Source organism: Cannabis sativa, chromosome 2, assembly GCF_029168945.1.
Source record: "Cannabis sativa cultivar Pink pepper isolate KNU-18-1 chromosome 2, ASM2916894v1, whole genome shotgun sequence".
Classification (NCBI taxonomy): Eukaryota; Viridiplantae; Streptophyta; class Magnoliopsida; order Rosales; family Cannabaceae; genus Cannabis; species Cannabis sativa.
The window spans coordinates 87,815,989-87,842,745 of record NC_083602.1 but is presented as its reverse complement, the minus strand read 5'-3'; the positions used below and the strand labels follow the sequence as shown (position 1 = coordinate 87,842,745).

The 26,757-nt window shown below is 31.6% G+C and overlaps 3 protein-coding genes across 4 annotated transcripts; 2 read left to right on the top strand and 1 right to left on the bottom strand.

Annotated features, from left to right (window-relative positions):
* Positions 1-1,782: 1,782 nt before the first annotated feature.
* LOC133034571 (uncharacterized) lies at positions 1,783-4,756 on the bottom strand. The gene is made up of 4 exons (XM_061109678.1): positions 3,224-4,756; positions 2,930-3,130; positions 2,272-2,482; positions 1,783-2,164 (listed from the first exon to the last, which is right to left on the bottom strand). Exons 1-4 carry the CDS (start codon positions 4,754-4,756, stop codon positions 2,130-2,132), a joined length of 1,980 nt encoding a protein of 659 aa, XP_060965661.1. The 3' UTR covers positions 1,783-2,129.
* Positions 4,757-8,466: 3,710 nt separating this feature from the next.
* LOC115718497 (ATP-dependent DNA helicase Q-like 1) lies at positions 8,467-12,850 on the top strand. The gene is made up of 10 exons (XM_030647295.2): positions 8,467-8,693; positions 8,781-9,148; positions 9,341-9,601; positions 9,767-9,935; positions 10,226-10,317; positions 10,420-10,463; positions 11,046-11,160; positions 11,238-11,591; positions 12,001-12,225; positions 12,404-12,850. The coding sequence occupies exons 1-10, from the start codon at positions 8,579-8,581 to the stop codon at positions 12,521-12,523; spliced, it is 1,863 nt and encodes a 620-aa protein (XP_030503155.2). The 5' UTR covers positions 8,467-8,578; the 3' UTR covers positions 12,524-12,850.
* Positions 12,851-19,616: 6,766 nt separating this feature from the next.
* On the top strand, positions 19,617-25,206 carry LOC115719372 (uncharacterized). Of its 2 annotated transcripts, none has more exons than XM_030648389.2 (6): positions 19,617-20,202; positions 20,500-20,623; positions 20,740-20,804; positions 20,904-22,643; positions 24,050-24,197; positions 24,436-25,206. In XM_030648389.2, the coding sequence occupies exons 2-6, from the start codon at positions 20,518-20,520 to the stop codon at positions 25,071-25,073; spliced, it is 2,697 nt and encodes an 898-aa protein (XP_030504249.2). In that variant the 5' UTR covers positions 19,617-20,202; positions 20,500-20,517; the 3' UTR covers positions 25,074-25,206. The 2 variants fall into 2 exon arrangements, with proteins under 2 accessions (XP_030504249.2, XP_030504248.2); XM_030648388.2 differs by having other exon boundaries at positions 20,491-20,623.
* The last annotated feature ends 1,551 nt before the right edge of the window (positions 25,207-26,757 follow it).

Here is a 26,757-nt window from a genome sequence, read left to right as displayed (position 1 = left end):
AAACCAGCCCCATCGGTCCCTATCTCCTAACCATCGGACCCGAGCCAAATGAACCATCGGACCATCGGACCACCTGGAACCATCGGACAACCATCTTCCCCAGATCCGAATGGCCACACAGTCCCATTTTCACCATTTTCACAGTCCGATCACGGATCCGAATCCCATTTTCACAACAAAATTCTTAAATCTAAACAATAATATTTCACAAACAATCTAAACTCTTTCTAAAAAAACAAAAAAAAAACACATACCTTTGACGTTTTCGGAGTGGGTCGGGGTTGGGAGTTCGTCAGAGTGGGTCGGGGTTGCGAGCGTTGGGGTTGCGAGTTGGTCCGACTGTGTGCTCAACGTTGGGGGTGGGAAATCGGCCGACTGTGTGCGATTGGGATCCCTGTGCGATTTTACTTTTGGGTTTGGGGTGGGTTTGGTTTCGGCAGACAGAGACGAAGAGAGAGGATGAGAGAGGCTGATTTCAAATGAGAGGGGTAGTTTAGGAAAATTGTTAAAATGGTCATATATTACCAATTTTAATAACTTTGCATTTAGGAGAAAATTTTTTGGGTAATGTAAGCATATTAATTCAAATTTCCCTTTTAAAATTACTTATTAAACAATATTATTTTTATTGAGTAAATTATAGCCAAATCCCCTAAAGTTTCACTACACTTGTAATTATTCCCCAAAATTGATTTTTTGACTGTAAAACATTCCAAATATGTGTTATTTTAGCAATTTATCATTTATATCCAATTCTAATTGTTAAGTGACATGTTAGATTGTCCACGTATAAACTCATTTATACATTGCAAATTTATATTAGTCCAAGTCATTTAAATATTTAGAAACTTTATTAAAAATTTAAAAAATTAATTTAAACTAAAAAATATAAAAACTAATTTAAAATTTAAAATTATTTAGTATTAAAAAATATATTTAAAAATTTAAAGATATATAATTAAAAATAAAAATTTGTTATAAAATTCAAAGAAATATTAAATTTTTTTTTCTTTTTCTTCATTCTTCATCTTCTTATAATTAAAGATGACTAGATTCTTAGACTCCAGATCCTTAATATAAAATACAACATTATTAAAGTTTGACTAAAAACAAGAATGTTCATAAAGTGCCTTTTAGAAAAATTATCAATACATGGTGATGAAAAATTGAGAAGCAAAAATATGAAAATTAAAGCTTGACCGGTGATATATATAGGTTCGACTATATAGAATAAAAGGGAGAGTATATACTTGAGAGATACTTTAATTTTGGTTAAGGGTAAATAGCGACATAAGTACCTAAAGTTTTAAGTTTATATGTGGTATAATCTAAATATTTATTTTTAGCGGCATAAGTATCCAATGTTTGTAAAACTGTAATTTTTTTCTAATTTCGTCAGTACAAGTTCTATATTTTCTTAAACAGACCACATGTAAGGTCTAGATTCTTGATCATTGGATCTAAACAGAAATATGTAGTATCAGTTACTTCCAAATGTTCCTTTAATAAATTCAAACGGGGTCTGTACTACAAAACTGGAAGAAAATTACAGTTTTACAAGCATTGGGTACTTATGCCGCTAAAAATAAACATTAGGTTTATGACGCTTACAAACTTAAAACTTTAAGTACTTATGCCGCAATGAATGTTTTTTTTTTTAAATTTCAGGTTGGCCTGAACTAAGGTATCTCTACTAATAATGTAAAAAGTGGTGTACCTATAGTAGAAGGTTCCTAATTTATAATATACTTGTTATTTCTTTACCAAGATATTTATATTTTACTGATTAAGATTAACAAAATCATCACCTGAAAAATCTCAAAAAAATAAAATTTGAAAAATTATAAAGAACATAAATAAAATCTCATTTCATCAAATTAAATTATCCAATGCAGAATAAAATTCAAATCCAAATGTGGAATCCAAGAGAAAATACTCCAATTATTAAAGAAATAAACCCACAATCTCAATAACTTTTAATCTAGAAATTACCACAAAAAATATCCAGAATTTATTTTAATAAGTCTCAAAGAAAATTAATGACATTCTCAGTCATAAAAAAACTTATTATCTCCAGAAATCAAATCTTCCCATTCAAAACCGTTGAGTTTGAGAGGCTCGATTAGATCCTATGGCAGCGACGAGATCCTCCAATACCCTGAATCTGATAGAAAAAGAAAAAAATAATTTAATATATGCTTTTTTTTTCTAAAGAACCATTATAAATTATCATATAATAATTAGCTTTAAAATATTTTTTTAAAAAAATACCTATGATTGGAGGAGAGCTTGTGGTTATTGTAACATTAGAAATTTTGGAAAAATAAATTTGCAGCAACTTTGCCCTTTCTTCATAACCTTCAAAATTATCTGTAACTTCAACTCTTGCCAAATTATGTTGCCAACATTTCACAGGATATTCAACACAACACTCTTGTGTTATTCCACCTTCTTCTTCTTCCATTTCATTAGAGTGATATAGCTACACATTAATTATTCAATTTAAACTTTCATTAACTAATTGCAATCATATACACAATTTATTAAGAGCTAAACAACATTTTTATGTGAGCATAAATAAATTGCGCGCATTTGGTGTACTATTGAAGAACATTCTTAGTTGCGGTCAAACTATCTCAAGTGATTTTGAACTATCAAATATGTTCTTAATCATATCTAGTCTAATAAATAAAGAATAATCTTTTTTTTTGAATAAAAAATATAAATCACATCAGCAACACTTTAGTATTTTGTTAGAAACTTAGGATAAAACTTATCAAAGTCCTATAAAGAATTTTAAATAGACAAAATAATTTAGAAAACATGATTTGCTAATGATAATATAATTTAGGACAAAATTTTTAAATAACTTAAAATTAAATATATAGAAAAAATGTAAGTAAATAATTGGCGAAATTTGTGTACATACCTTCAATACAAATGTTGGTGATTTTACTTTATTAGTGGCGATAAATATAGTGTCTAGGGAAGGAGCAAGCCAAAACAAATACTTGATCAATTGCATAATGTTGGCCAATTTAGTTTCCTTCAAGAACTTTATTTTAAGATGCTTAAGGTCACACAAGGGAGAAAGTAAACCTTCTCTTGCTTCCTTAGGAAAAATAAAATCCTGTAAATTATTATGAATGTTATCACAAAATCACATACATAGGGTAAATTTCTATAGATGAATAAAATGATAGTAAAGAATGAATATATATACCTCTTCATGAGAACAAACGAGAGTCAAAGTTTTGCAATGACCAAAATAGCTTAGAAAGTTCCTCATATTTTGGTAATAGTCAAGAGTATTATTATAATCACCATGAACAGAAATTTGAGCATCAAGATTAATGGATGGTACCACAACTGTAGATGGCAAAGGTCCACCATAATTGAACCACACTAGATTTGGGGCATCAATCTCCACATAAGACACATTCTCACAATCAATCAGCTCCACAAATTTCAAATGTTGTTTGCTAATTCTACTACAATGAATCTCAACTTTCTGTAGAAGATTGCATCTCTTCAAGCATAAGTTCTCTAAAACCCTAAAACCCCACAATGGATTAAAATGGTCTTTGATCCATTTGTTTGTTATGTTTGCACCCTCTAGTCTCACATCTCTTAAACGATCACATTGGTAAAGATAAAGCTGTAATAACATGGTGCTAAACTCTTTGGAAGAATGATAGTGAAAATATTCGAGTTTTGGAGAGAAAACTTTGATATATGCTATTGTCTCACAATTAATCAACTCAATGCGCTCTATATTATTGTTAGATGTAGATATGATAGTTTGTAGTGTTTTGCAATTTACGAGTTTCAAACACTCGAGAGACTCTAACTCTGAAACCTGGCTCGCAAACCACTCGTCACTAACTTGTATGTTTCTCAGGCTTAGGGTTTTGAGAGAGTACTTACAGCAATGGAGATCGAACTGACAGTTGTACTGAATTCGTTCAAGGCTTAATTCGAACGAAAATGATTCGAGCTTATCTTCAATCACCTGAATAATGTAAAAATCTTTACAATCTTTGAACTTTACGGTTCTGAGTTTAGGACATGAGACTACCACTCTAGCAGCCTTAGATGTGGTAGTGCACCACTCGAAAGTCAAATCCTCCAATGAAGAACAATTTATAATGATCAAATCATCTTCATCGCTGACCAAAGTAAGACCGCACAAATTCATTGTTTTGATTGATCTCGCCCATAAAACTTCAACTGGTAAAAGAGGTGGTGTCTGTCGTTTTTTGGGTCGAAAAAACTTCATATAATCAATTGTGCAATCGACAATCAATTTTTTGACAGAATTCATCAAAGCATAACTTAGTAAATCACTAAGAAAGAAATTGATGTTATTGTTGCCGCCATTGAATAATTTGCTTAAAGGAAATCGAATCCTGAGGCTTTCTAAATCGCCATCTAGGTGGTAATTCTCTATAGAAGTGGTGATTCTATCCATAAACCTGAGCTGAGTGGCGTTGTTAGTGTAGGTGGAGAATACTCGGTAATCAAAATTGAGGGTGGGAAAAGAACGCCAAATGAACAAAAAGTGTTTGGAAAGGACACTAGTGTGGGTTGCATCCTTGATGGGAAGGATGGTCATGATGTGGTGGACGATGTGTTCAGGCATATGTGAGAATCGATCAACATGATGGACACCACCAGTTGTATCATCACCATCATCGTTTTCTTGATCTCTCCTTATTTGTTTTTCATTGAAAACTGGTAATGAGTGAGGATCCATACTTAGGAGAGACCAATGAATAAAGCTTCGATAATAACAATAAAATACTTATATAGTGAGAATAATCAGTAAGATAAGCATGACTATTTTGAGTGTACGAAATACGTGTATCCTAATCAATTTCTTCATTTTGAAGAAAAAAATTTAACGTTATAAAACACTTGTCATATTGGTCAAATATATAATATATAATAACAATTCCTTTTTAAAACTTTAGGGTAGGATTTTTTTGGTTCTATATAGAATCTGAAAAAAAAAAAATTGGAAAAGTTTTTGGCATGGTCTCCTTTCCTCTTTTACTATTATACAATAAATGAGTCATTTATTACCCGTTACTAAAAGGTTATTACATAAATATAATACTGTTACATAAAACACTTGTCACATAGGGCAAACATGAAATGAATGATAATAATTCTTTTTTGACAATTTAGGGTAAGATTTTTTATTGTTCTATATAGAATCTGTAAAATTATTTTTGAAATATTTTTTAATATGGTCCCCCTTTCTCATTTACTATTATATAATAAATGAGAAATTATTTAACTATTTATAAAAATTATAATATATATTAATTTAAATATAATTTATCGTTATATAATATATTTGTCTGGTCAAAATATGAAATGAATAATAAAGATTCTATAAAAAGAAAGAAGAAAAAAATTATATATACTTTTTGGTATCCTTTTTCTTTTTGGTGCTATGTAGACAGGTCCGGCCCTGGGCATAGGCGGGCTAGGCCTGTGCCTAGGGCCCACCCAGCCCAGGGGCCAAAATTTTTTTTTTTCTTTTAAAATTATATATTTTTTTTACCGATTTTGAAAAATACCATATTTTTTCTAACATCAGGGCCCAAAAAATTTTTTTTTCCCTATGACCCACTTTGTTTCAGGGCCGGCCCTGTATGTAGAGAATGTTTTAAAATAAAAAATTGGATTTTTTTGGGTACACTCCCTCTTTGTTGTTTACTATTATATAATAAATTAAAAATTATTTTGAGGAATTTTTAAAATTATATATTTTTTTTTGTATGTTTATTTATAATTTTATGACCTAATATGTTTATTTATAAAAATATACTTGTAATGTTTTAAAATACAAAAATACACTTTGTTCACCAAAAAAATAATAAAAAAAAACAACGAGAAATCAATCTCACGATCACTATAAATCAATTATAAATAAACTATAAAACAACAAAAAATAACTTCATAATAACTATAATACAACTATAAAACAACTAAAAAAATAATTTATTGTTTTATTGAAGAGGTATTTTTGTAAATAAAAAAGCTCAAAGCGTAAAAAAAAATCTGTATTGAAGTATTGTTGTATTTTTTTAAATTTTGGTCAATTATGTAAAATTTTCAATTATTTTCTGTCACTTAAAATTATTACCAAATAGTAATTTAGAAAAATATTACTTTTACATAAAATACTTGTTCGTGATGAATGCATATTTTATGTACACAATAATTATGTAATAAGAAGTAATTGAGGGGTTTCAGTTATATTCTTATCTCTGACCCTTTGAGGATTGTGTGTAATTATTAAAATATTATATTTTTTAAAATTACTTATTAAACAATATTCTTTTATTGAGTAAATTGCGGTCAAATCCCCTAAAGTTTCACTACACTAGCAATTATTTTCCAAAACTGATTTTTTTACTGTAAAACTTTCTAAACATGTGTTCTGTTATCCAATTTTAATTGTTAATTGCCATGTTGAATTTTCCACATATACACTCATTTGCACGTGGCAAATTTATATTAGTCCAGCCATTTAATTATTTAGAAACTTTATTAAAAATTTGAAAAATTAATTTAACTTAAAAAAAATTAAAATTTAAAATTATTTAATATTTAAAAAATTTCAAAAATATATAATTAAAAATAAAAATTTGTTATAAACTAAAGAAATATTAATTTAATTATTTATTTATTTTTTATCTTCTTATAATATCACCCACTGGTACCACCCACTACTGAAACTACCACTACCCATCACCACTGTAACCACCAACACCACTACCAAAGGAAAATAAAAATTATATATATAAATTGAACTTTAGCTGTTATATTGCCATTTCTTTAGTAGCTTCATGCTGGCTTCAGACTTGGATGATGCTAAAAAGTGGTGTTTAAACATTGAGGTTTCAACTAAAAAAAAGGGTAAAATCAGAAGTTAACCTTGTCAATATTGACTAAAAAAGATAAAATAAGTGTGTAAAGTCAGAACCAATAAATTCAACCACCACAAATACCACTGCCATTACCCATTACCAAACAAAATTTAAACAACCCACAAATCTAAATCACAAACAAAAAAAATTAGATTTAACAAATCATGAGAGAGAAAGCACCACCATCTTGTCTTAATGATCATCTTCAGGTGTATCTTGGGGATCATCTTCAACATCGTTAGGACTATTCTCCCCTAATTCTTCATCTTCGATTATAGGATCATTACGATTTTGTTCTTTGTCACGTTGATCTTTGTGGTGGTATCACTACAAGGAGTTCAGATCTTGATAATGCTCTACTACAGATAGGAATCACAAGCTAGAGATCTAAATGAAAAGAGTCATATTATTCAGTTGTTATCACTGTAAGGATTTCTTAATTCTAATGTGTTTATTTTCTAGTTTTTAAGAACTTCATATTTAGGATGTTAGATTATAGAATTATAATCAGCATACATGTTGGTAAATCTAAATCCTAGTAAATAATTTTTAACAGTCTAAGGGTACACCCCTACACTAACCTCATGTGAATCATTACTTTTGAGGTAGGGGTAATAGTATATACCCCCTAGAGTGATTTGACTCTTGTGGTGTGTGGTGATCGTTTATCCCATGGTAATGCATTATAGGTCTCTCGAGCCTCCCACCTCTCCCTATCGCCCTTCCTTCTTTTATGTGGGTGCTAGTCCACTGCCCCCTGGGGGTAGTCACCTTGTTTAAGCTAGGGGAAAGGTGACTATCAAACTTCTCTTCTAACGGTCATGACCCTAGGGGTAGTCACCTTGCTTAAGCTATGAGAAAAGATGACCGCCTGACTTCTCTTCCAACGGTCATGACCCTGGAGGTAGTCCCCTTGCTTAAGCTAAGGAAAAAGGTGACTGTCAGACTTATCTTCCAATGGTCACGATCCTGGGGGTAGTCACCTTCCTTAAGCTAGGGGAAAGGTGATCGTCAGACTCTCTTCCAACGGTCATGACCAACGGTCTTGACTAACGTTCATAAATTTACATATTTTTCATCAATTCAACCTTAGTATCCTCGTGCCACGTGTTATCATTTTTTCCACATCAGTATCATCAAAATTTGGGTAAACAATGGGTAACCATGTACCCTTATGCTAACCAGAGAGGTAACCAGTTACCATAAGGGGGTAACTCAAAGTCGGTCCTAAGTTAATTTAGACCCTAGAAAAAATAGTTTCTTTGGCCCTTTTTATAAAAATAAATGACATTCTTAAAAATTATTAAAAATATATATATTTATTAAAAAAAAAAATTCATTTGGGTCCCTGATAGGAGTAGACCTACGCCTTAGCCTAGGGCCGACTCTGGAATAACCATGTATCTTTTTTTTTTTTCCATATTTTTTTTAAAAAAATCTAAAATTTTCTCGTAAAATAATATCTAAAAAAATTCTCCAAAAAACAATTATTATCTAAACATTGCAAAAATATATCATTCTAAAACGACGTCGTTTAACGCGTAACAAAACAAGGCTTGGAGAAAGAAACCGCCATCGCCGTACTATGCTTAGGTTTCAAAGCAATTTCGCGCGGGAGATAATACTCTTCTACAATGGCCGATCATGATCTCGAGTTGGAGAAAGCTCGATTGTTAAGCTTGGCACTCGAATTCGGTTTCGATCAAGATTCCGCAAAAAAGTGCTTGGATCGTCTGGTCCAGCTTTACGGTACCATTTCGATTAATCTTTATATGCCTTGGAGTTTAAAGTTCTGGTTTTTCCTTTTTAGATTTTTATGTGTTCAAATGTGTTTAGGTGAGGATGGCCGAGATTTTATCACTGTGGAGTACTGTGGGGATGATTTTCTTGTGTCGCTCGCTGAATCCATGGAGGATAGCGAGGAATGGGATAATGTGCAGGATGCTGGATTTGAAACTACTGCAGCTATGGAAAATTTGTTTGAGGAACAAGTTGTCAATAACAGCAAAAATGATAATGTCATTGATGAGTCGCCTTTAACTCAGAAAAACCAAAAATTTGTGGATTTGGGTTCTTCGAGTGATAGTGACTCAAATTTGAGAATAAGGAAAAGAAAAGGTGTTGAGAATAATCCCTATCCTCGTTCTGATTTGCGTAGTTTTGGCTTTGGTCAAAGTTCAGGGCAATGTTCTTCTGGGTCTTTGGTAAGAACTAAGAACTAAACTCAGAATGGTATATATATTTCTTTGTGTAGCTAGGTGTTTTATTGTTTTCAGTTTTAAACTCATTTGAAGTATCACAAACTTGGACTGTATAAGAGTGTAATGAGTGGTTTTTAATGAAAGAATCTCCCTTGTGTAATTTGAAATGCTGAAGTAGTTTATCTTTTGTTGAAGGACTGTAAGAGCGGCTTAACAAGAGGCTCAGTTTCAACAGTACATAATGAAGAACAGGGTCTCAGGACTTCCAAAAATGACACTGAGATTCTCAGTTATGAATCATTACAGGCTTTGGATGACCTTGAATTGGCAAATGTTGTGATTTTTGGTAACAAGTCATTTCGCCCTTTGCAGCATCAGGCTTGTAGAGCGGTTATGGAAAACCGAGACTGCTTCATTCTTATGCCTACTGGAGGTGGTAAAAGTTTATGTTACCAGGTTAGTTTTCCTTGTTTGCACTAACTACACAATGTGTTAGATAAGCATTAGCTTATCTATATTTGTATATTTGTTTCATTGTAGTTTGTTTTTCATTGGAGTGTAGTTTAAAAGAGGGGCATACTTAATTTCAGTGTTGTAATATCCTTTTGTGTGCTTCCACAGCTTCCAGCAACACTAAAAGAAGGTGTAACCATTGTCATATCTCCATTGCTTTCCCTCATTCAGGATCAAATAGGTGCACTGATCCACAAGTTTGGTATTCCTGCGACATTTTTAAATTCTCAACAATCTGCCTCCCAAGCAGCCATAGTCCTCCAAGAGCTAAGGCAAGGTTTTATTTCTATCTCTCTCCTTCTCTCAGGCGTATTTGCTATATTCTACCGCTATTTATCCTTCATTTCTTTTCTTGCTTAAAAAAATATCATGTGCACTTTTATAAGGCTTATTTCTGTACATGTGTGGATTCCTTTTTGTTTTCTGGATGCACTCTTGTAACTTTGAGATAAAAGTGTATTTTCATCATGAGAAATATATGATTACCCTGTAAATTATATCTAATCTGTTACTCATTATGCTATTGATCCATCTTGCTCATATTATCTATCCTTGGTACTAGGAAAGATAAACCATCATTCAAACTGTTGTACGTGACACCTGAGAGAATTGCTGGTAACCAAACTTTTTTTGAGGACCTTAAATGCCTCCATCGAAAGGTGAATACTTTCAGGTTATTGAGTTTGATATATTGGCCTTGTATAAGAGCATTCGACTTTGACGCTTACTGCAAATCTAACCTACTTGCATTTAAATCACAGGGACAATTAGCAGGGTTTGTTGTTGATGAGGCTCACTGTGTGAGGTAGGACGTTTCACATATTCATAGTTCATTCATTTTGGTGATAGTATTTTAGTATTTCTAGTATAGTATGAAGATATGCAGTGACACCTTCATTAGTCATTAGACCGTTTCTTGACTATTGACTATATGCTGACAAAAATTATTTGATAAGTATTGTTTTCCATTCATGATTAATTTTATTGTCTTCTTTTCTGTATTCAAAATTTTCTTTGTTGTGCACTGGAAAATCTTCTAGTGTTAAACTAGCCTTATTCTATGAAAGTACAAAGGAAAAAAAAAGTCTTGACTTCAGGATGATCCAATCCAATTATCTGATTCAAACCCCACGAGAAATGTGAATGTATAATTGTATTGCGGGGAATGAAATGTTAAAATTATTAGGAATAGAAAGAGGGCTGTTAAGAGAATCGAGTTACTTTCCAAAACAAAAAAGGACATAAGAATTACATTTTTTTTCCTCCCCTTGTTTTTATCAGTGTACATGTTCTGATTAGAAGTTTCGACGAAAATCTTTGCTTTTGGGGTCGTTAGATCATATTACTGCTTTTAATTTTTGATAATCAATCTAGTCCTTTTATCCAGCCAATGGGGACATGACTTTCGTCCAGATTACAGAGAACTGGGTTGTCTTAAGCAGAATTTCCCTCAAGTTCCTGTGATGGCTTTAACTGCCACCGCAACTGATCCAGTTCGGAAGGTACTGACTTTGTAAGAATTAACCTCTGGCTTTGTGTAACTTCTGGATAAAAGTAATGGTTCTGAGATCTATTGCAGGACATATTACAAGCTTTAAGAATCCCCCATGCACTTGTCCTTAAAAGAAGTTTTGATAGACCTAACTTGAAATACGAAGTAGTTGGTAAGACTAAAGAACCACTGAAGCAGCTTAAACAGCTACTGATAGATCGTTTCAAGAATCAGTGTGGAATAATATACTGTCTTTCAAGAAGTGAATGTGTGGACGTTTCAAAATTCTTGAATGAGAAATGCAACATTAAGACGGTCTATTACCATGCCGGTATGAGCCCTTCTCAGAGAGTTTCTGCCCAAAAGAAGTGGTATCAAGGAGAGGCACATGTTGCGTGTGCCACTATTGCTTTTGGTATGGGAATAGACAAACCAGATGTTGTAAGTCCAACTAAAACTCAGTAATTTTTTTCCCTCTTAAACCTGCAAAAATCACTAAGTAGGTTTTTTTTTTGCAGTAATTAGTCAGAAGTGTTGTACTTAAGGCACTAAGTAGCTTTTTCTCGGCGGTAAAAGTCACCTTTTACATCAATTTGGTGCGGCGAAAGTCTGTTAGATCTAACAGATAGTGCCTAACAGTCTCACCAAATTAGTGTATAAGAATTACTTAGTGACTAAAGTGCAGTATTTCAGACTAGTTAATTTTCTGTGCAAAAATCCCCTTAATATATATGACATTGTTCTGTTAAGATTAGACTACATTTCATAAAACCTTGAATTTTAATCTGATGTACATTGTCTTAAGTACTAATATGACTTATTTGAGAAAATCTTCCTTATCAATGTTCAGCGATTTGTCATCCACAATACAATGTCAAAAGCAATAGAAAGCTATTATCAAGAATCTGGAAGAGCTGGAAGAGATGATCTCTCAGCAGTATGCATTCTCCTTTATCAGAAAAAAGATTTTAGCCGAGTTGTATGTATGTTGCGTAACGGGCAAGGATACAAGAAAGATAGCTTCAAGAGAGCAATGAGTCAAGCTCAGACAATGAAAGAGTACTGTGAACTTAAGGTCAGCAACTTTTTAACTCCCACCAACCAATTTTTCTTTTATTGATTATTCTTGCAATAAAACTTCCAGCCTTTTAAGCTACGATATGGGAAATTGGGAGAGAACCCAACAAACCAACCAACAATAATTTCTCTTTCTATTACTAGTTAATTTAGTAACTCCACTGCTGCTATTGTAGGACCAATGCCGAAGACAAACATTATTGAAACACTTTGGAGAGTCTTTTAATGAAAAGAATTGCAGGAATGGATCTAATCCTTGTGATAATTGTCTCAAGAATTCTTCTTCTTCTTCTTGAGGCATATGCACGTGAAATCAAAATTATTTGTGTAAAGAAGAGGTATGTATGCAAATGCAATGATTCATTAGTAGCTATAGCTAGCTAGCTAGCCTTGTCCTTGTCCTTGTCCTTGTCCTTTTAAGTATATGTCTCGTTAATTTTTGGCCCCAGTACAGGAGAGAAGGACATTATATAGGGACTTTCTTCTTTCCAAAGGCTCCAAAGCTTTCTTGTCTAGTTGTCTGTTTTAGAAGAATGTGGATGCTTTTGTAATTTCACACTTTCAAGTGTTCATTGCATTTTAGACATTTGCATGATATTATTGAATAATATTTAATATCAAAATGTCCATTTTTTTTTTGGATAAAAGAATCAAAATATTATGAAATGGAACTTAAAATGAACTATGCAGTTAATAAAATTGCTTCATTCGTAACAAATTAATAAAATGCTAAGGAAGTGAATATAATTATATAAAAATTTGTGTGATTGTATTTGGTTATGAGATGGGAATTTCAATAAGATTTAGGATGATTATGTCATGTACATTAAGGACAAATTTATAGTAAGCTTTTTTAAATTGTTGTCTCGGTACACTCCTATATGTTTAGGTATTTAAGATAGTTTTTCAATTCAAAATAATCTTGTACATTATACACTTATTAAAGACTAATGGTAAAGTTTTAAATTTTTTTGAATAATTTTTAGTTACGAAAATAAAGTTTAAATAGTTTTTTATTATGCGTATAAAAAAAAAATAATTACGTGAAAATATTTAAACTTTAATTTTGATATGGTAAACTATTTAAAATTTTATAAGTGATTATATATAACTATAACATACACGATTACGAAAATTATTTTGATGCCAAAATAAATAAATATGATCTAGATTAATTTTTATAAATCTATTCTATATAAAGTGTGTCTATACAACTGAAATTCTTAGTTTATGAGAAATTCATGGATGACTTTATTATTTTTATTTAATAAAATAATAAAATATTATTTATATATCATAAAATAATAATAAAACAAATCCTATTAATATTTGAACTGATATTTAACATATTTCAACTCTATATATAATCACAACTATAACTCTAAAAATTAAAAATATATATATAAAAATATTAGGTTTTCTTCCATTATTTATTGTATTCCTTTTCCTATTACAATTTGGACATTAATCACATATAATATTTCAATCCGCACTTCTCTTTTTTCTTCTTCACAACTTAATAACAAATTATATAAGTAATAATAAGAATAAAAAAGAAGTGTGACTTTTATCAAAGTTCACAAAACCAAGCATCAATAGCGAAAAAAACCCAACAAAATTTACAGCTAATAAATGATTCTAAGTGCTCGGCATATGTATTAGTTTCCAGGAGTAAAGTTCTTTAAAGTTACGTAATAATTTACATATATGTTGCATACACAATATACAAAAAATAAAAAAGAATATGGAAGAAAGAAGAGACCATTATTCACATCTAGAAAGGCAGTGGAGATAATAATAGAAACTTTTCATTTTTTTTCTTTTTTTTTTATCAATTTTTTTTTTTCTTTTTGAGTAAAGATAAATATGAAATTTTAATCGCATAGAGTTTTATTTTAATGAAATATAGTATTTTGAAATAATTTAATAGTATTTTGTTATAGAATACTATCACTTTTTGTTAAACATGGTTTTCATTTTTTGTCGACACTACCATATTCAATTTATCAACGAAAAAATGGACAATCCACATATATGCGGACAGAAATTTAGAATGAAAAGTGCAAAATACAAAAATTACACTATTGTCTCTATCGAAGCAAATGAAGATTGAAATCCACCAATGACTATCATTAGTTTTCTTATCTACAATTTTTAGACAAATGCTATCTTCAATTATCAATAATTTAGAGATTGATTTTTAATTTTCTTTTTATCTTACACCCATTTAAGTAATGTTTCTTTAAGTATTGGAACATCAATTTTTAATTTATTTTTAGATTAACATAAAACATATTTAAATCATCAAGCTTAAATACTAATATATTGCATTCGGTATTCACTTTTAATTGACAACATTATAAAATATAATATTTAGATACACATAATAATCTCACCTAATAATTAATAATACTTTTTCTTTAATTTTTAATTGTATCACTTTCAAATAACATAGAAAAAAACTAGCATAAATTTAGTATACGTGCCTCGCACGTAGTTTTTTGCTAGTATATATATATATCTAAAATAAAAATAATTGCAAAAGTAGATTGATAAATTTGATGTAACACATTTTACCATTGTAAGCACTAGCATACGAAAATTAAAAGTAATACCTACAAGAAAATAAAAAGTTTTTTTTCTTTTTTTTCCGAATACTAAAAATAAAAAAGTTTTGCTTTCTAAAATTGTCTTTGTAGGTTTTCAAATGTAACATTTTGATTGATTATGATGCCGATTGGCTACTAATTATTGATTATCTTTCAACAAGAAAAAATAGGTAATTTATCTTACATATATTTTTAAATTATAGTTATTTTTTAAAATTATGAGTTTATATTTAGCTTATTCTATAGTGTTCAATTTGTTTAAAATATTTTTACTTTACTTTAAACTTATTTAAGTAAGTTATAATGAATTATAGGAAGTAACTATATAAAACTTATTAGCTAACAATTTTATTTTATTTTTGTAATGTAATGATTTTATGATATTAAAATATACTATTAGAATATTTATTTTAAAACTTATCAAAATTATTTTTTAAAATAGGCTTATTTAGAAAAACAATGATAAATACACTCTTAAGTTGCACAATCAAATTAGATGATATATGCATTACATTTCTAATTTAACTGTAATTTATTACCCACTTAATTTCCCAATTAATTAATCTCAACTATATAATTAAATATAATTTGCGACATAAAGTAACTCATAAAGTTAGCTAGTATATTATATTTATTTTAAGTTTAAGGTTTGGGCAACAAAATTTATGCTTTTGTCATATTAAAATCTTGAATTATAAGTCGTGAATCGTGATGGTATTATTTTTGAGTCCAAATAATTGGCAGTATAGTCGGAAAAAAATTAAGAGAGAGAATTAGTCTAAAATGTGGTATCCACTTATGTAAAATTTTCTTCATAACACATATGGGAGGATCCTGCAAAAAAAAAATATATATATATATATATATACATATATAAAATGGAGGTTTATGGTACACATTTTTGTGCTGTAAGTGTACCAATATATATTACTCTCCCCAAAAAAACAAATCAGGGTTTATCTAAGGATATATTACTGTCCATTTTTAAAAGTTTTAAATATTTTTCAATGTGATATTGTAAATTATTTAAATTTTTTTAAAAATTAATAGAAATTCATTATTACTACAATAAATATGGTCATAAAATAAAAATCAGAAAAATAATCTTACGTATATTCTTGGAGAGGGTAATTCCCCTAATATATATGATTGACATGCATTTTATATACATAAATATTCCTACAACTTTGAGGGGATATTTCCTTAAATTCTCTTGGACCCTTTATATCCAATTTTCTTCTCTACCAAAAAACGAAAAAGAAGGAAAAATACAAAGAATTTTTTGCAATAATTGATTTTTTTCTTTTAGGGGTGGAAAGTGGAGTGTTTACTGTTTAGTGTCAGAAATGAATTGAAGTTGTGTACTTGTCTTAAAACCAATTTGCAAAGCAAAACTTCAAATCAATGTTCCAACCAATAAAGAATCACATAATAGGCTTATTTCTATTGGTTCCAATTATTTCAAACTCCATTTATCCAATTAATTATAATAGTCAATAAGATGACACAAGTGGTTAACAATTGTTTATTATTTATTAAATTTAATATGAAAAAGAATTAATGTAATTAAGTATTAAGTTCTATATATATCAATTAAATAATTTTATGTCTAATAATAATGCTCTAAATTACACTAATTAATAACAACCACCATAGCCATTTTATTAGCCATGGGTCACGTTAAGTTAGTTTTAAAGTCAAATAAATTTGACATAAAAATAAAGATTTAAATCTAATTATTGAAAAGAAAGAAAGAATATAAAGTCATAAAGAATTTTTATACGTAATTTGACGAAAGAGCACATGAGCACATGCAACTTATATGCTTAAAATTAGAAAAGTAAATAACTTGAGAACCAATTCTAATAAATGTCTTTTCATGTGAACTATAAGCTCTTGCTCTTTTTGGAAGTATTTTAACAACTATTCAAAATCTATAGGAAGCCAAACCAAAACTCTTTTTCTTTAATGAAGAACCAATCAACCATAGAAATAGATGGCCTTACAAAGTCTTAATAGGATAAAGGAACCTTTTTTTTCCTTGATGAGGGGCTATCATTATGGCTTCCTTCAAATGTTACCAAGAAAGCTACAACCCCGCTAAGAAATATTCATCAATGCTTTACATTTTTTTCCGCAAGGAAATATTCTACTTAGATATTAGATGGATTCCCATGCAATGACGGAGTGTGTAGGCCTGAGGGCCGACTCTAACTCAAAGTGGACCTAAGAATTGTTTTATATGTAAATTATATGTTTGACTTGGGTAAAAATGAGTTTAGGTATTAGTGGGTCTATTTTCTAAAATTTTACAAGGTTATCATTTTTTCCTATTCACATATTCATGTAGTGTATAAAATTTTGGAATTCTGAGTTTGAGTGGATAATAGACACGAGTTTGGTTTAGCTCAAAATTAGTCATGGGAGTGTCACCTGAATCCCATCCAAACAACTAGTGGTGAGTGACATCCAAGGAAAAACTTAACTTTAAATAAATTAATTCTTTATATATATTTTTATTTAGATGGATTCCTATGCAATGAAGGAGGGCCAACCCTGACTCAAAGTGGCCTAAGAAATGTGTTATATGTAAAGTATGTGTTTGACATGGGTAGGGGTGAGTTTGGGTATTTGTCGGCCTATTTTCAAAAATCTCACAAAATTATCATTTTTTCTCCACATATTCCTAGTGTATAAAATTTTTGGGCCTTGAATTTGGGTAGGTCTTAAGTATAGACCTAACTTGCCTTAACCCAGCCTAGGACTAGGCTTGGGAATGTGTCACCTAAAAATTCTACATAAGATGGCAACCCGCTTATGGTCAGGTTCCTTTGATAAAGAAAGAAAAATTCATTGGTGTAACTGGTCAGCCCGTGTAAATCGAAAGAGAAAGGAGGATTGAGATTTAAGAATCTTGAGTTGTTCAATCAAGCTCTTTTGACTAAATAAATTTGGCGATGTGTTCGACACCCGACAACACCCTGTGCTAAAGTATTAAAGGCTAGTTACTTCCCAAATAACGATATTTTTAAGGCTAAATGCGATTCTCATGCTTCTTTTATTTGGAAGAGTCTGCATTGGAGAAAAAAATTATTGTTAATGTCTATCGATGGTGGATTGGGAATGGAGAGAGTATCCGAATACTGGAGGATCCTTGGATGCCTCGCCCACGGACTTTCAAAATATATGATAAACCTCCTTTGTTGGACCAACTTGATGTGAGTGACTTGAAGCTACATGATGGGAGATAGGATCATGGGATGAGTTTTTTATTCGTGGTAACTTCAACTAAGTCGATGTTGAAATGATTTTGAACATACCCACAACAGGGTGGGACATAGAGAATAAGATAGTCCAATCTGATGATAGTAATGTCGTCACTTGGTGGAAGAAGATGGAGAAGCTGACAATCCTACCTAAAGTCAAACATTTTGTGTGAAAATTAGCAAATTCATGGCTGCCTACTCAATCGAATCTGGTTCATAGGAAGGTTACAATAGATCCAAGCTATTTTAGATGCTCAAAAGGAATGCGTGAAAATTTATTTCATGTGTTGTGACACTGCAATGCAGTCAAGGAAATTTGGAGAAGATGTGACTTTAAACAGATGGTACGAAGAGAAGAGAAAGAGGACGTGCTAGCCTTTCTTATGTGGTTGTCCAAAATGTGTACCCTAGAAGACTATGAATTCTGATTAGTGGTAATTTGGAATCTCTGGTTCATACGAAACAATACTAAACATAGAGGTAAAATCCCTCATGCTTCTGAGGTGGCTGAATGGTGTGCTCTTTATCTTGAATATTTTAAAACTGTTGGTGTGAAACATAACAGGACACAACCAGAAAAGGAAATAAAATGATAGCCTCCTATTGTTGGGGTTTGTACAATAAACGTTGAAGCAAGAGTTAAACAGGGTAAAGGGCATACGAGATTGGAAAGTGTGATTCTAGATAGTAGAGGACGAGTTTTCTTTACCTCTACTACAGTTCTACCATTTTCATGCTGAATTGCTCGTTATTCAAGATGGGCTACAGTTGGGAATACAAAAGAAATTACCAAGATTTAACATTGAGTCAGATTGTCTTGAAGCTGTCTAATTAATTCATATAAAAAGAAGATGTGTGTCGAGACGTTGATGATATACTTGACCATATACGGAATATGTTAATGTATGACAATGTGAATAGGATTTCTTTAGTATATTGGGATGCTAATAGGGTAGCACACATTTTAACCAACTATGCTTTGATTAACAAAGCTAGTGCCATGTAGATTGAGGTTAATCTCCTTTGTATAAATCTTGTTATTTAGCGAAAATAACTAATTTTTTGTAATTTTTCTTTAAAAGAATGAATTAATTTTTTTAAAAAAATAATACTTAAACCATTAAAATAATAAAAAATTAAAAGTTTTTTTTTTGTATAATTTGAAGAAGATAATATATTTTTTACAACATTTTTAGCCTTCTCTAACATATTCTTTCAATTCCAAAGCAAATTGGGAAAAAAAAGAACGAAGAATATTATTTATCTATTATTTTATTATTTATTTATTTTGCTGAAAAAGAAAGAAGAAATTATTGAAAATTACTTTTTATTTTTAATTATTTTTGGCCTTATTATTATTATTTTTCCTTTATGTCCAAAGCAATGACACTAAACAAATAAAATAGACAATTGTCTGAAATGGAAAAGTGGGGCCTAGGTAGACCCACATAGACATGCCACGTGGCATTGCAGTATAAGCAATAAAACGGGTCAGTATCTTAAAAAATAGTGTTTTTCAGTGAAGAAGACCAACGAAAGATTTTAATGCAAACCTTTTTAATTTATTACTCAACTCAACTCGACTCGACTCACCTCAACTCAGTCTCCCATTTTCAAACTCTATTCTTTCTCTCTCTCTCATCTCAGTCTCCTATTTGACCAACCTGTACCTGAACCCCACTCTCCCACCATTAAATTAATTTCATTTTTCTTTATTATATGTGTCCTTCCTTCATTCTTGGTTTCAGTTCTGATCGTGGTTTTTGGACTTCGTACATTTTGTTGTTTTGGCTTTTATGAGTTCAGATCTCTTTGTACATTGCCTTTGTGTTGAAGAAAGGGGTAAATTTTTGAGCTTGGTTTGCTTTGGAAATGGAAATGGAAATGGAAATGGGCTTTGTTTGCTAGATTGATTGGAATTTGAAAGGTTGCCCATTTGAAAAAAAAAAGCTGTTCTTTTATGCTGGTTTCGTCTCTTTTGCTGATTTTGGAAAGTGGGTTTTTACAACTGAGGAAAAAGATTTGAGCTTGGAGTTTGGGATACATGGGTTTTTGCAGATTTAAGGATTTTTTACTAGAGTTTGACTGAAATGACTTGAGGTTTGTGTTCTATTCCATTTCTGATACTAATTGCTTTTTAAGGATACCAAATTAGGGCGTTCTGTCCAAGTTTATTTGAAAATTTGAATGAGCAATGTAGGTGAGATTAAATGTGTTTTTGTTGTATAATTTGTACTCAGTTATGCTAGCTAATTGTTGTTGCTTTGTTCTTGGTTCATTTCAAATTGATAATATTTTTTTAGAGTTTAAACATGATTGCACATTTAGGATTCAAATATGACAAACTCTAACCCAAGTATGGATATGGGCTGATTTTGAATTGCACAGTTGTTTTAGGTTTATAAAAAGGAAAGCATGGAAGTTGAGAAAAAGCGTTCAAAGGGGGGTTTTCTTAACTTGTTTGATTGGAATGGGAAATCTCGTAAGAAGCTTTTTGCAAATAACTTGGAAGAGTTACCTGGTAACATTTCTTTTCTCATTGATTTTTATGCTATGCCCATGTTTGGACTAGTTTCTGTTATTTTTTTGGTTGAGCATTGTGATTCATTTGTGTTCTAAAATATCTTGTCTTTTTAGTTGCACAAGGGTCAACACAAGAAAAAGAAGATGAGGAGAATTTCCCCAAATCAGATGCTTACAAGGTGGGAAGCAAAGCATCTCTTTTTCTCCTTATTTTCTTGAACTGATTTTTTTGATATGTTTCTTATGTTGTTTGTTTGTAATAATTGTTGTATTTTCAGGTAGATGTGGATGAGAATGACGCGAGTTCGAGTAATAAAGGTAGTAATGACTGGACTTCTGCTTCATGGGCAACTAGTGATGATGGTGGTGGGAGTAAAGCTCCTAGTGTAGTTGCTAGACTTATGGGGTTAGATTCATTGCCAAGCTCAAATGTTGCTGATCCCTCTTCTAGTTCTGCTCAACTTTCAGAGGTGTGCTTGCTTAAAGTTAAATCAGCTCATCATGGCAAGGCTAATTTATGGAATGATTTTTATTCCATGGAGGGTGGATATGTGCCCAAGCATGATACATTTTGTAGGAATCCCGTAGAATCTAGGCCGTTGAGGCAGCATAACCGGCCTATTGAGAGGTTTCAAACTGAAGTTCTACCTCCAAAATCAGCTAAGTCAATTCCGTTTACTCATCATAAGCTATTGTCACCTATAAAAAATCCCGGGTTCATTCCAACAAAAAATGTGACTTACATTATGGAAGCAGCTGCGAAGATGATTGAGTCGAGTCCCATGGCATCTTCAAAGAGCAAAGTGACCAGCATTGGGGCTTCTTCAGTTCCCTTGAGAATTCGGGATTTGAAAGAGAAGATGGAAGCTGCAAATAAAGCATCTGATTCTGAAAATCGCAAGGAGTCTGGCTCTTTAAGGTTTAATAAAGCACAGTATAGGAATAAAACCACAAATGGTTCAGAATATGTGCTAGTAACTCGGGCTTCTGTGGATTCTGAAAAACGGACTTTTAACAACTCCAGAGATAAGGGAAGATCATTATCACTTGCCCAACAAGCAAAGACCAATGTCCAGAGAAGGGAGGGGTCAACTTCATGTGACAATAAGAACTCTATGAAACAGAAGGAACACAAGGAAGTGAAGTCAAACCAGTTACACAAGTGCCAATCTAGCTTGCATCGATCTGCACAGAAAAGAAATTCTGCACAGAGCAGTAACAATGCGCTCAGGCAGAACAACCAGAAACAGAACTCTGTATCCAATAAAGATAAGCTGACCGAAAAAGGTTCAGCTTCCAATCATTCAGCCAGAAGAACTAGGTCCTCTACTAATTCAATTGAGTCAACAAATAAGACTGTGAATAAGGGTGCAGCAAACTCCAAAACTGGACCCCGAAAGATGGGTTCTGCAACTGCTGCCCAGAGAGATACATCATCATCCACAGTTAAAAAACTCTCCCAGAAGAAAAGGTCTGTTTGTCAGGATTCTAATTTAGAAGATTCTCTTGCAGATAATTTGCCAATCAGTGAAGGGGAAAGGTCAATAAAATGCAATGTCACTATGGATTCCTGTACCAATATGAGTGCAGATAACAGAAAGCAAAGCATGGATGTAATTTCATTTACATTTAACTCTCCCCTGAAGAAATCCCCAGGTGATTCCTGGTCATCTGGTCAAGTCATGATGGAGAAGAGATTTAACTCTATTAATGACAAAGATCCTGATCTCTACTCGAAAAGCTTCACATTATCTTCCCCTGGATTGAATGTGATAGGAGCTGATTCCTTGAGTGTACTTTTGGAACAGAAGCTTCAGGAACTAGCATCTAAAGTTCAATCATATCAATCAAATGGTGTCAGAGAGGAGAGTTCTGCTAGTTGTGCATCTGGTTCTCAAGATTTCAATTTGCCAAGCAACACATCAAGAGGAGGCAAGCAATTTCAAAGGGATAGCTCATACAACTGTAAATCTCCTTCAGTTGATGGCCCAATGAACAATATGAACCAGCAGTGGCAGGTTTGTTTCCTTTGGTTATGTCTTTCTACTGCAGTTTGGTTTCTTAGCGTCTTTGTCCTCGAATTTAAACCTTTATGCTTCCACCATTTATTATGATTGTATAATGAGATTTTACTCAGTCTCAGAATTAATAGCATAGATCTATAGAACTCAAATTATCATCTGCTGCATCAGGAACAAACCATTTGAGTCCATTATTGAAGTAGTGAAATGTGATATTCAACTTTCAATTACATTTTGTATTATGCAATTAGAGTCAGGTTATTAATATTATGCAATTAGAGTCATGTTATTAATATTTTCTGATGAGTAATGTAATGTTGTAGGACACTTACTATTCATTTTAATCTGATGAGTACAAGCTAATGAGCTATATAGGATAGAAGGGGAAATTTATAAAACCTATAATATTAGGGACTAGGAAACTATAGCAATTACTATGTAGGAGAGACTTGTACCTTAGATTGTAACCTTGCGGGAGCAAACCACGTCGTTGACCATTTTACCCCTAAGTCTTCTTGGGTAAGTGTTAAAAATAATTTACAGTTTAAAGGAAATCAAATCCTTGTATATATGCACTGTTAGAATCTATTAGCTAAGAAATTAGGAAAAAGTTGTAATTACTTAGTTTCGTAATGCAGGATGTTCTATTGAATAAAACACATAATTTCAATTCACTATTTTCTACATGCACATATGATTATGAGGTGATTGTATGTAAGTGTTAAAAAGCCCTCTTGGGTAAGTGTTAAAAACAATTTGTAGTATAAAGGAAATCAACTCAAATCAAATCCTTTTATATATGTCCATATAAGGGTTAATTCGAGTGATTAGATTCATGATTTGCTCTAAATGGAGTTTGATTCTATTAATTAATTTGTACGATTTTGCGCATCAATTTGTTAGGATTTTTGGTTTCCCAAAGGTTGTAGTAGGCTTAGGGTTCAGTAGGAAGAACTCAAATCATACTACACTACACTTGCTCAAAATACAATAAATTTTAGTTTTAAACAAGCCAAAATTTATGAGTTAATAACAACTAATATACTTAAATTGTATAAAGAATAAGATCTTTTTCAGCTTCATTATTACTTTTCATTTATAGTAGTTTCCTTTAATCTATTTTAAACTCAACTTTCCTTATTTACTTTGTGCCATGCTTCTTCATTTCTGCTTTCCTTTATTTAGTGTTGCTCTGCTTATAATACAAATTCTTTAGCAGTAAAATTCAGGCTTTTTCTTCTAGTTTGAATTTGAACTATGAATATTTTCTGCTGGCAAGAACTTCACTAGTTTCTTTTGCCCTTATTATTTATGAGATCTTTGTTATATTAATTCTTTTGCATTATGCAGATGTTTGTAAATATTTCTTGCTAAACTAATCAAGCTATGTTGACCACTTTCAGGGATCTATAAGGATGGAAGAGCCTAGTGTAAGCAGCAACAACCGTGCAATTGGAAAACGATTGGATTATCAAGATCTTAGTCCGGAATCAAGTTGCGAATACTCATTCGAAAGTGGAAGCTCTGCAGATAACAGAAGTAATGCCAAAGGTACCACCATTTCTTCAATGTGAATCTTGTTTGCTCTTAATTCAATGGAAGAAAATTCTGGTAGAACAAGGAAGATATACTTTTGTGATTGTTGCAATTAATGGGATGGGATAGGACTAAATATTGTATAGAATAGAGAGATGGTACTAACAATTTTGTCTTGGTGCAATGGTGCATAACTATGTTCTTTTTCAATCCTCATATGATAAGACATTTTGATCTTTTACCATCCTTACAGGAAACAAGGGATGCTCGGTAGCTGAAGTTCAAACCCCGTCACATGGCGAGATAGAATCATCTGACTCGGTCTTTTTCAGTTCCACAAGGAATGTCAGTGTAAATCAAGTGAATAGAAGATTTGGTTTTATAGACTATGATAAACCAAGCAACTGGGAACTGGAATATGTGAGAGACATAGTCAGCAATGCTGAATTAGCACTAGAAGATTTTGCATTGGGCCATGCTAACAAGGTTATCTCCCCACCAACTCTATTTGATGATCTCGAGAACGAGGAGAATTTTACAGAATGGAATGAAGAGGAGTGTTGCTCAAAGCTCGGACGAAAGGTTTTGTTTGATTGTGTGAATGAATCTCTGGAATTGAGAAGTCTGCAAATGTTAATCGGAACATGCTCTAGAAAAGGTAGGCTGGCTCCAAGGAAGGAATGGTTAGCCGAGGAAATCCACGAAGAAATCTCGGTTTGGAAAGATATGGCGGAATTGATGGTGGATGACCTTGTGGACAAGGACATGAGCACAGGGATTGGAAGATGGCTTGATTTTGACAATGAAGCATTTGAGGAAGGTGTAGAGATTGAAAAGGGAGTGTTGAGTTGCTTGTTAGATGATTTGGTTTCTGATTTAATGGTCTTTTAATCTACCCCTGTTGGTGTTCTTAAACTCAAACTCCAATGGGGGCTTCATGCATCAAGTTGAAAGTCTCAACTGATTGCTCTTGTATTACTTTGCATTGTTATCCAAGTTTCAGTACAATATTTTCTCTTCTAAATTGATCTAAAATCCATAGTGACACATTGGTCCCCTTCCCTAGTCTCTACTTGCCAAAATTTATGTGAAAAATCTATTTATATGCTACCAAATATTATAGGATGTTTTTACAGGTCACTCTTGATTTTAGTTGGTTTTTATATGATAGTGTATATTATAGTTATTTAAAATATTTTATAAAGTTTTGAGAAATTCGTAATAACACACGTATAAAATAAAAGAGACACTTGCAACAGACAGTCTAAATTTTGTTTTCAGTATGTTACATTGTTCTGAATTTCTCGAAAATTTGCATTATCTCTTAGATAACTACAATATATACTGACATAGAACTTGAGCATGAGCAAAAACAACACCCGAACTCGCTTGATGAAGCTGATTGATCGAGTTCTACGAGTCGTGTTTCGGGGGTTGATCGAGTCCGAGTCAAACTCGACAAAAATGTTCAGTCCTACATAGACTTTCTCAATGTTATAAGCTTAAATTGTTGATTTCATCATATAAATAGTAACCCCAAGTATCCCAAAATAATTTGGGCCTAGACTAGAGATAGAGAAGCCATTTAGGCATGACTCATCTTGTAGCTCTTCAAGAATTGGATTGAGATTGTGTGTCTTATTGTGGTATGGAAAAAAGAAATAGTACTATTCTTCTTGTTGAAGGTTCCAATGAAGGTGTGTTTTTTGTTTCTTGGGTAGTAGGAGTTGTAGGACCATGTAATGTAATGTAATGAGAGTTGTCCACCAATCAAACCATCTATCTCTATTTTTAAATTGAACAAAGCTGATTTATTATGATTAACATTATCTTTTTTCTAAAGAACCAGCTTTTTTCAGGCTGGAGACCTCATCAAACTACTGCCCTTCTTCTCAGGGTAATAAGGCTTTTAAAGATTCGATTTGTCACTCATAATTCATCACCACCATGTCTTATAATTTTTTTTTATTTTTTATTATTTATTTTTATGGTATCAACATCAAATCCAAGATCTTGGACTAGTGAAGACAAGTGTGACATCATTAAATAACATTGCTATTAGGTAAATGGTGCAATATTCTATAAGTGATATCTTATAAATTGTGAGTGATTACTTATATTAAATTATACTAATAGTAATATTACACATCACAATATCTTTTTTATTACCTTTTTGTATATTCATGATCTTTATAATAAGTTCAAAGTTATTAGTATTAATCATTGTAATAGATCTTATAATAGTATTGCTCATGTCTTGGCTAAGCTTACTTTCACTAAAAGTTGGCCAAGCTTACTTTCACTAAAAGTAGTAGTTTGATTTGATAGCGGATGCTATCTTTGAATAAATTCTCGCCCCACATTTTTAGAGTACTTGTTACTTAGTAGTTGAAATTTTTTCTTAAAAAAATATATTTTTAAATAAAATTATATAAAATCTAATACTAAATTTTACTAATAAATACTTTGTGATATTAATATTCCTTTTACTATTAGAATAATTACATTACCACATTATTTTTTATAAAAAAAAATTATATTTTTAGGATTAATTTTTTATATATATATTTTTAGG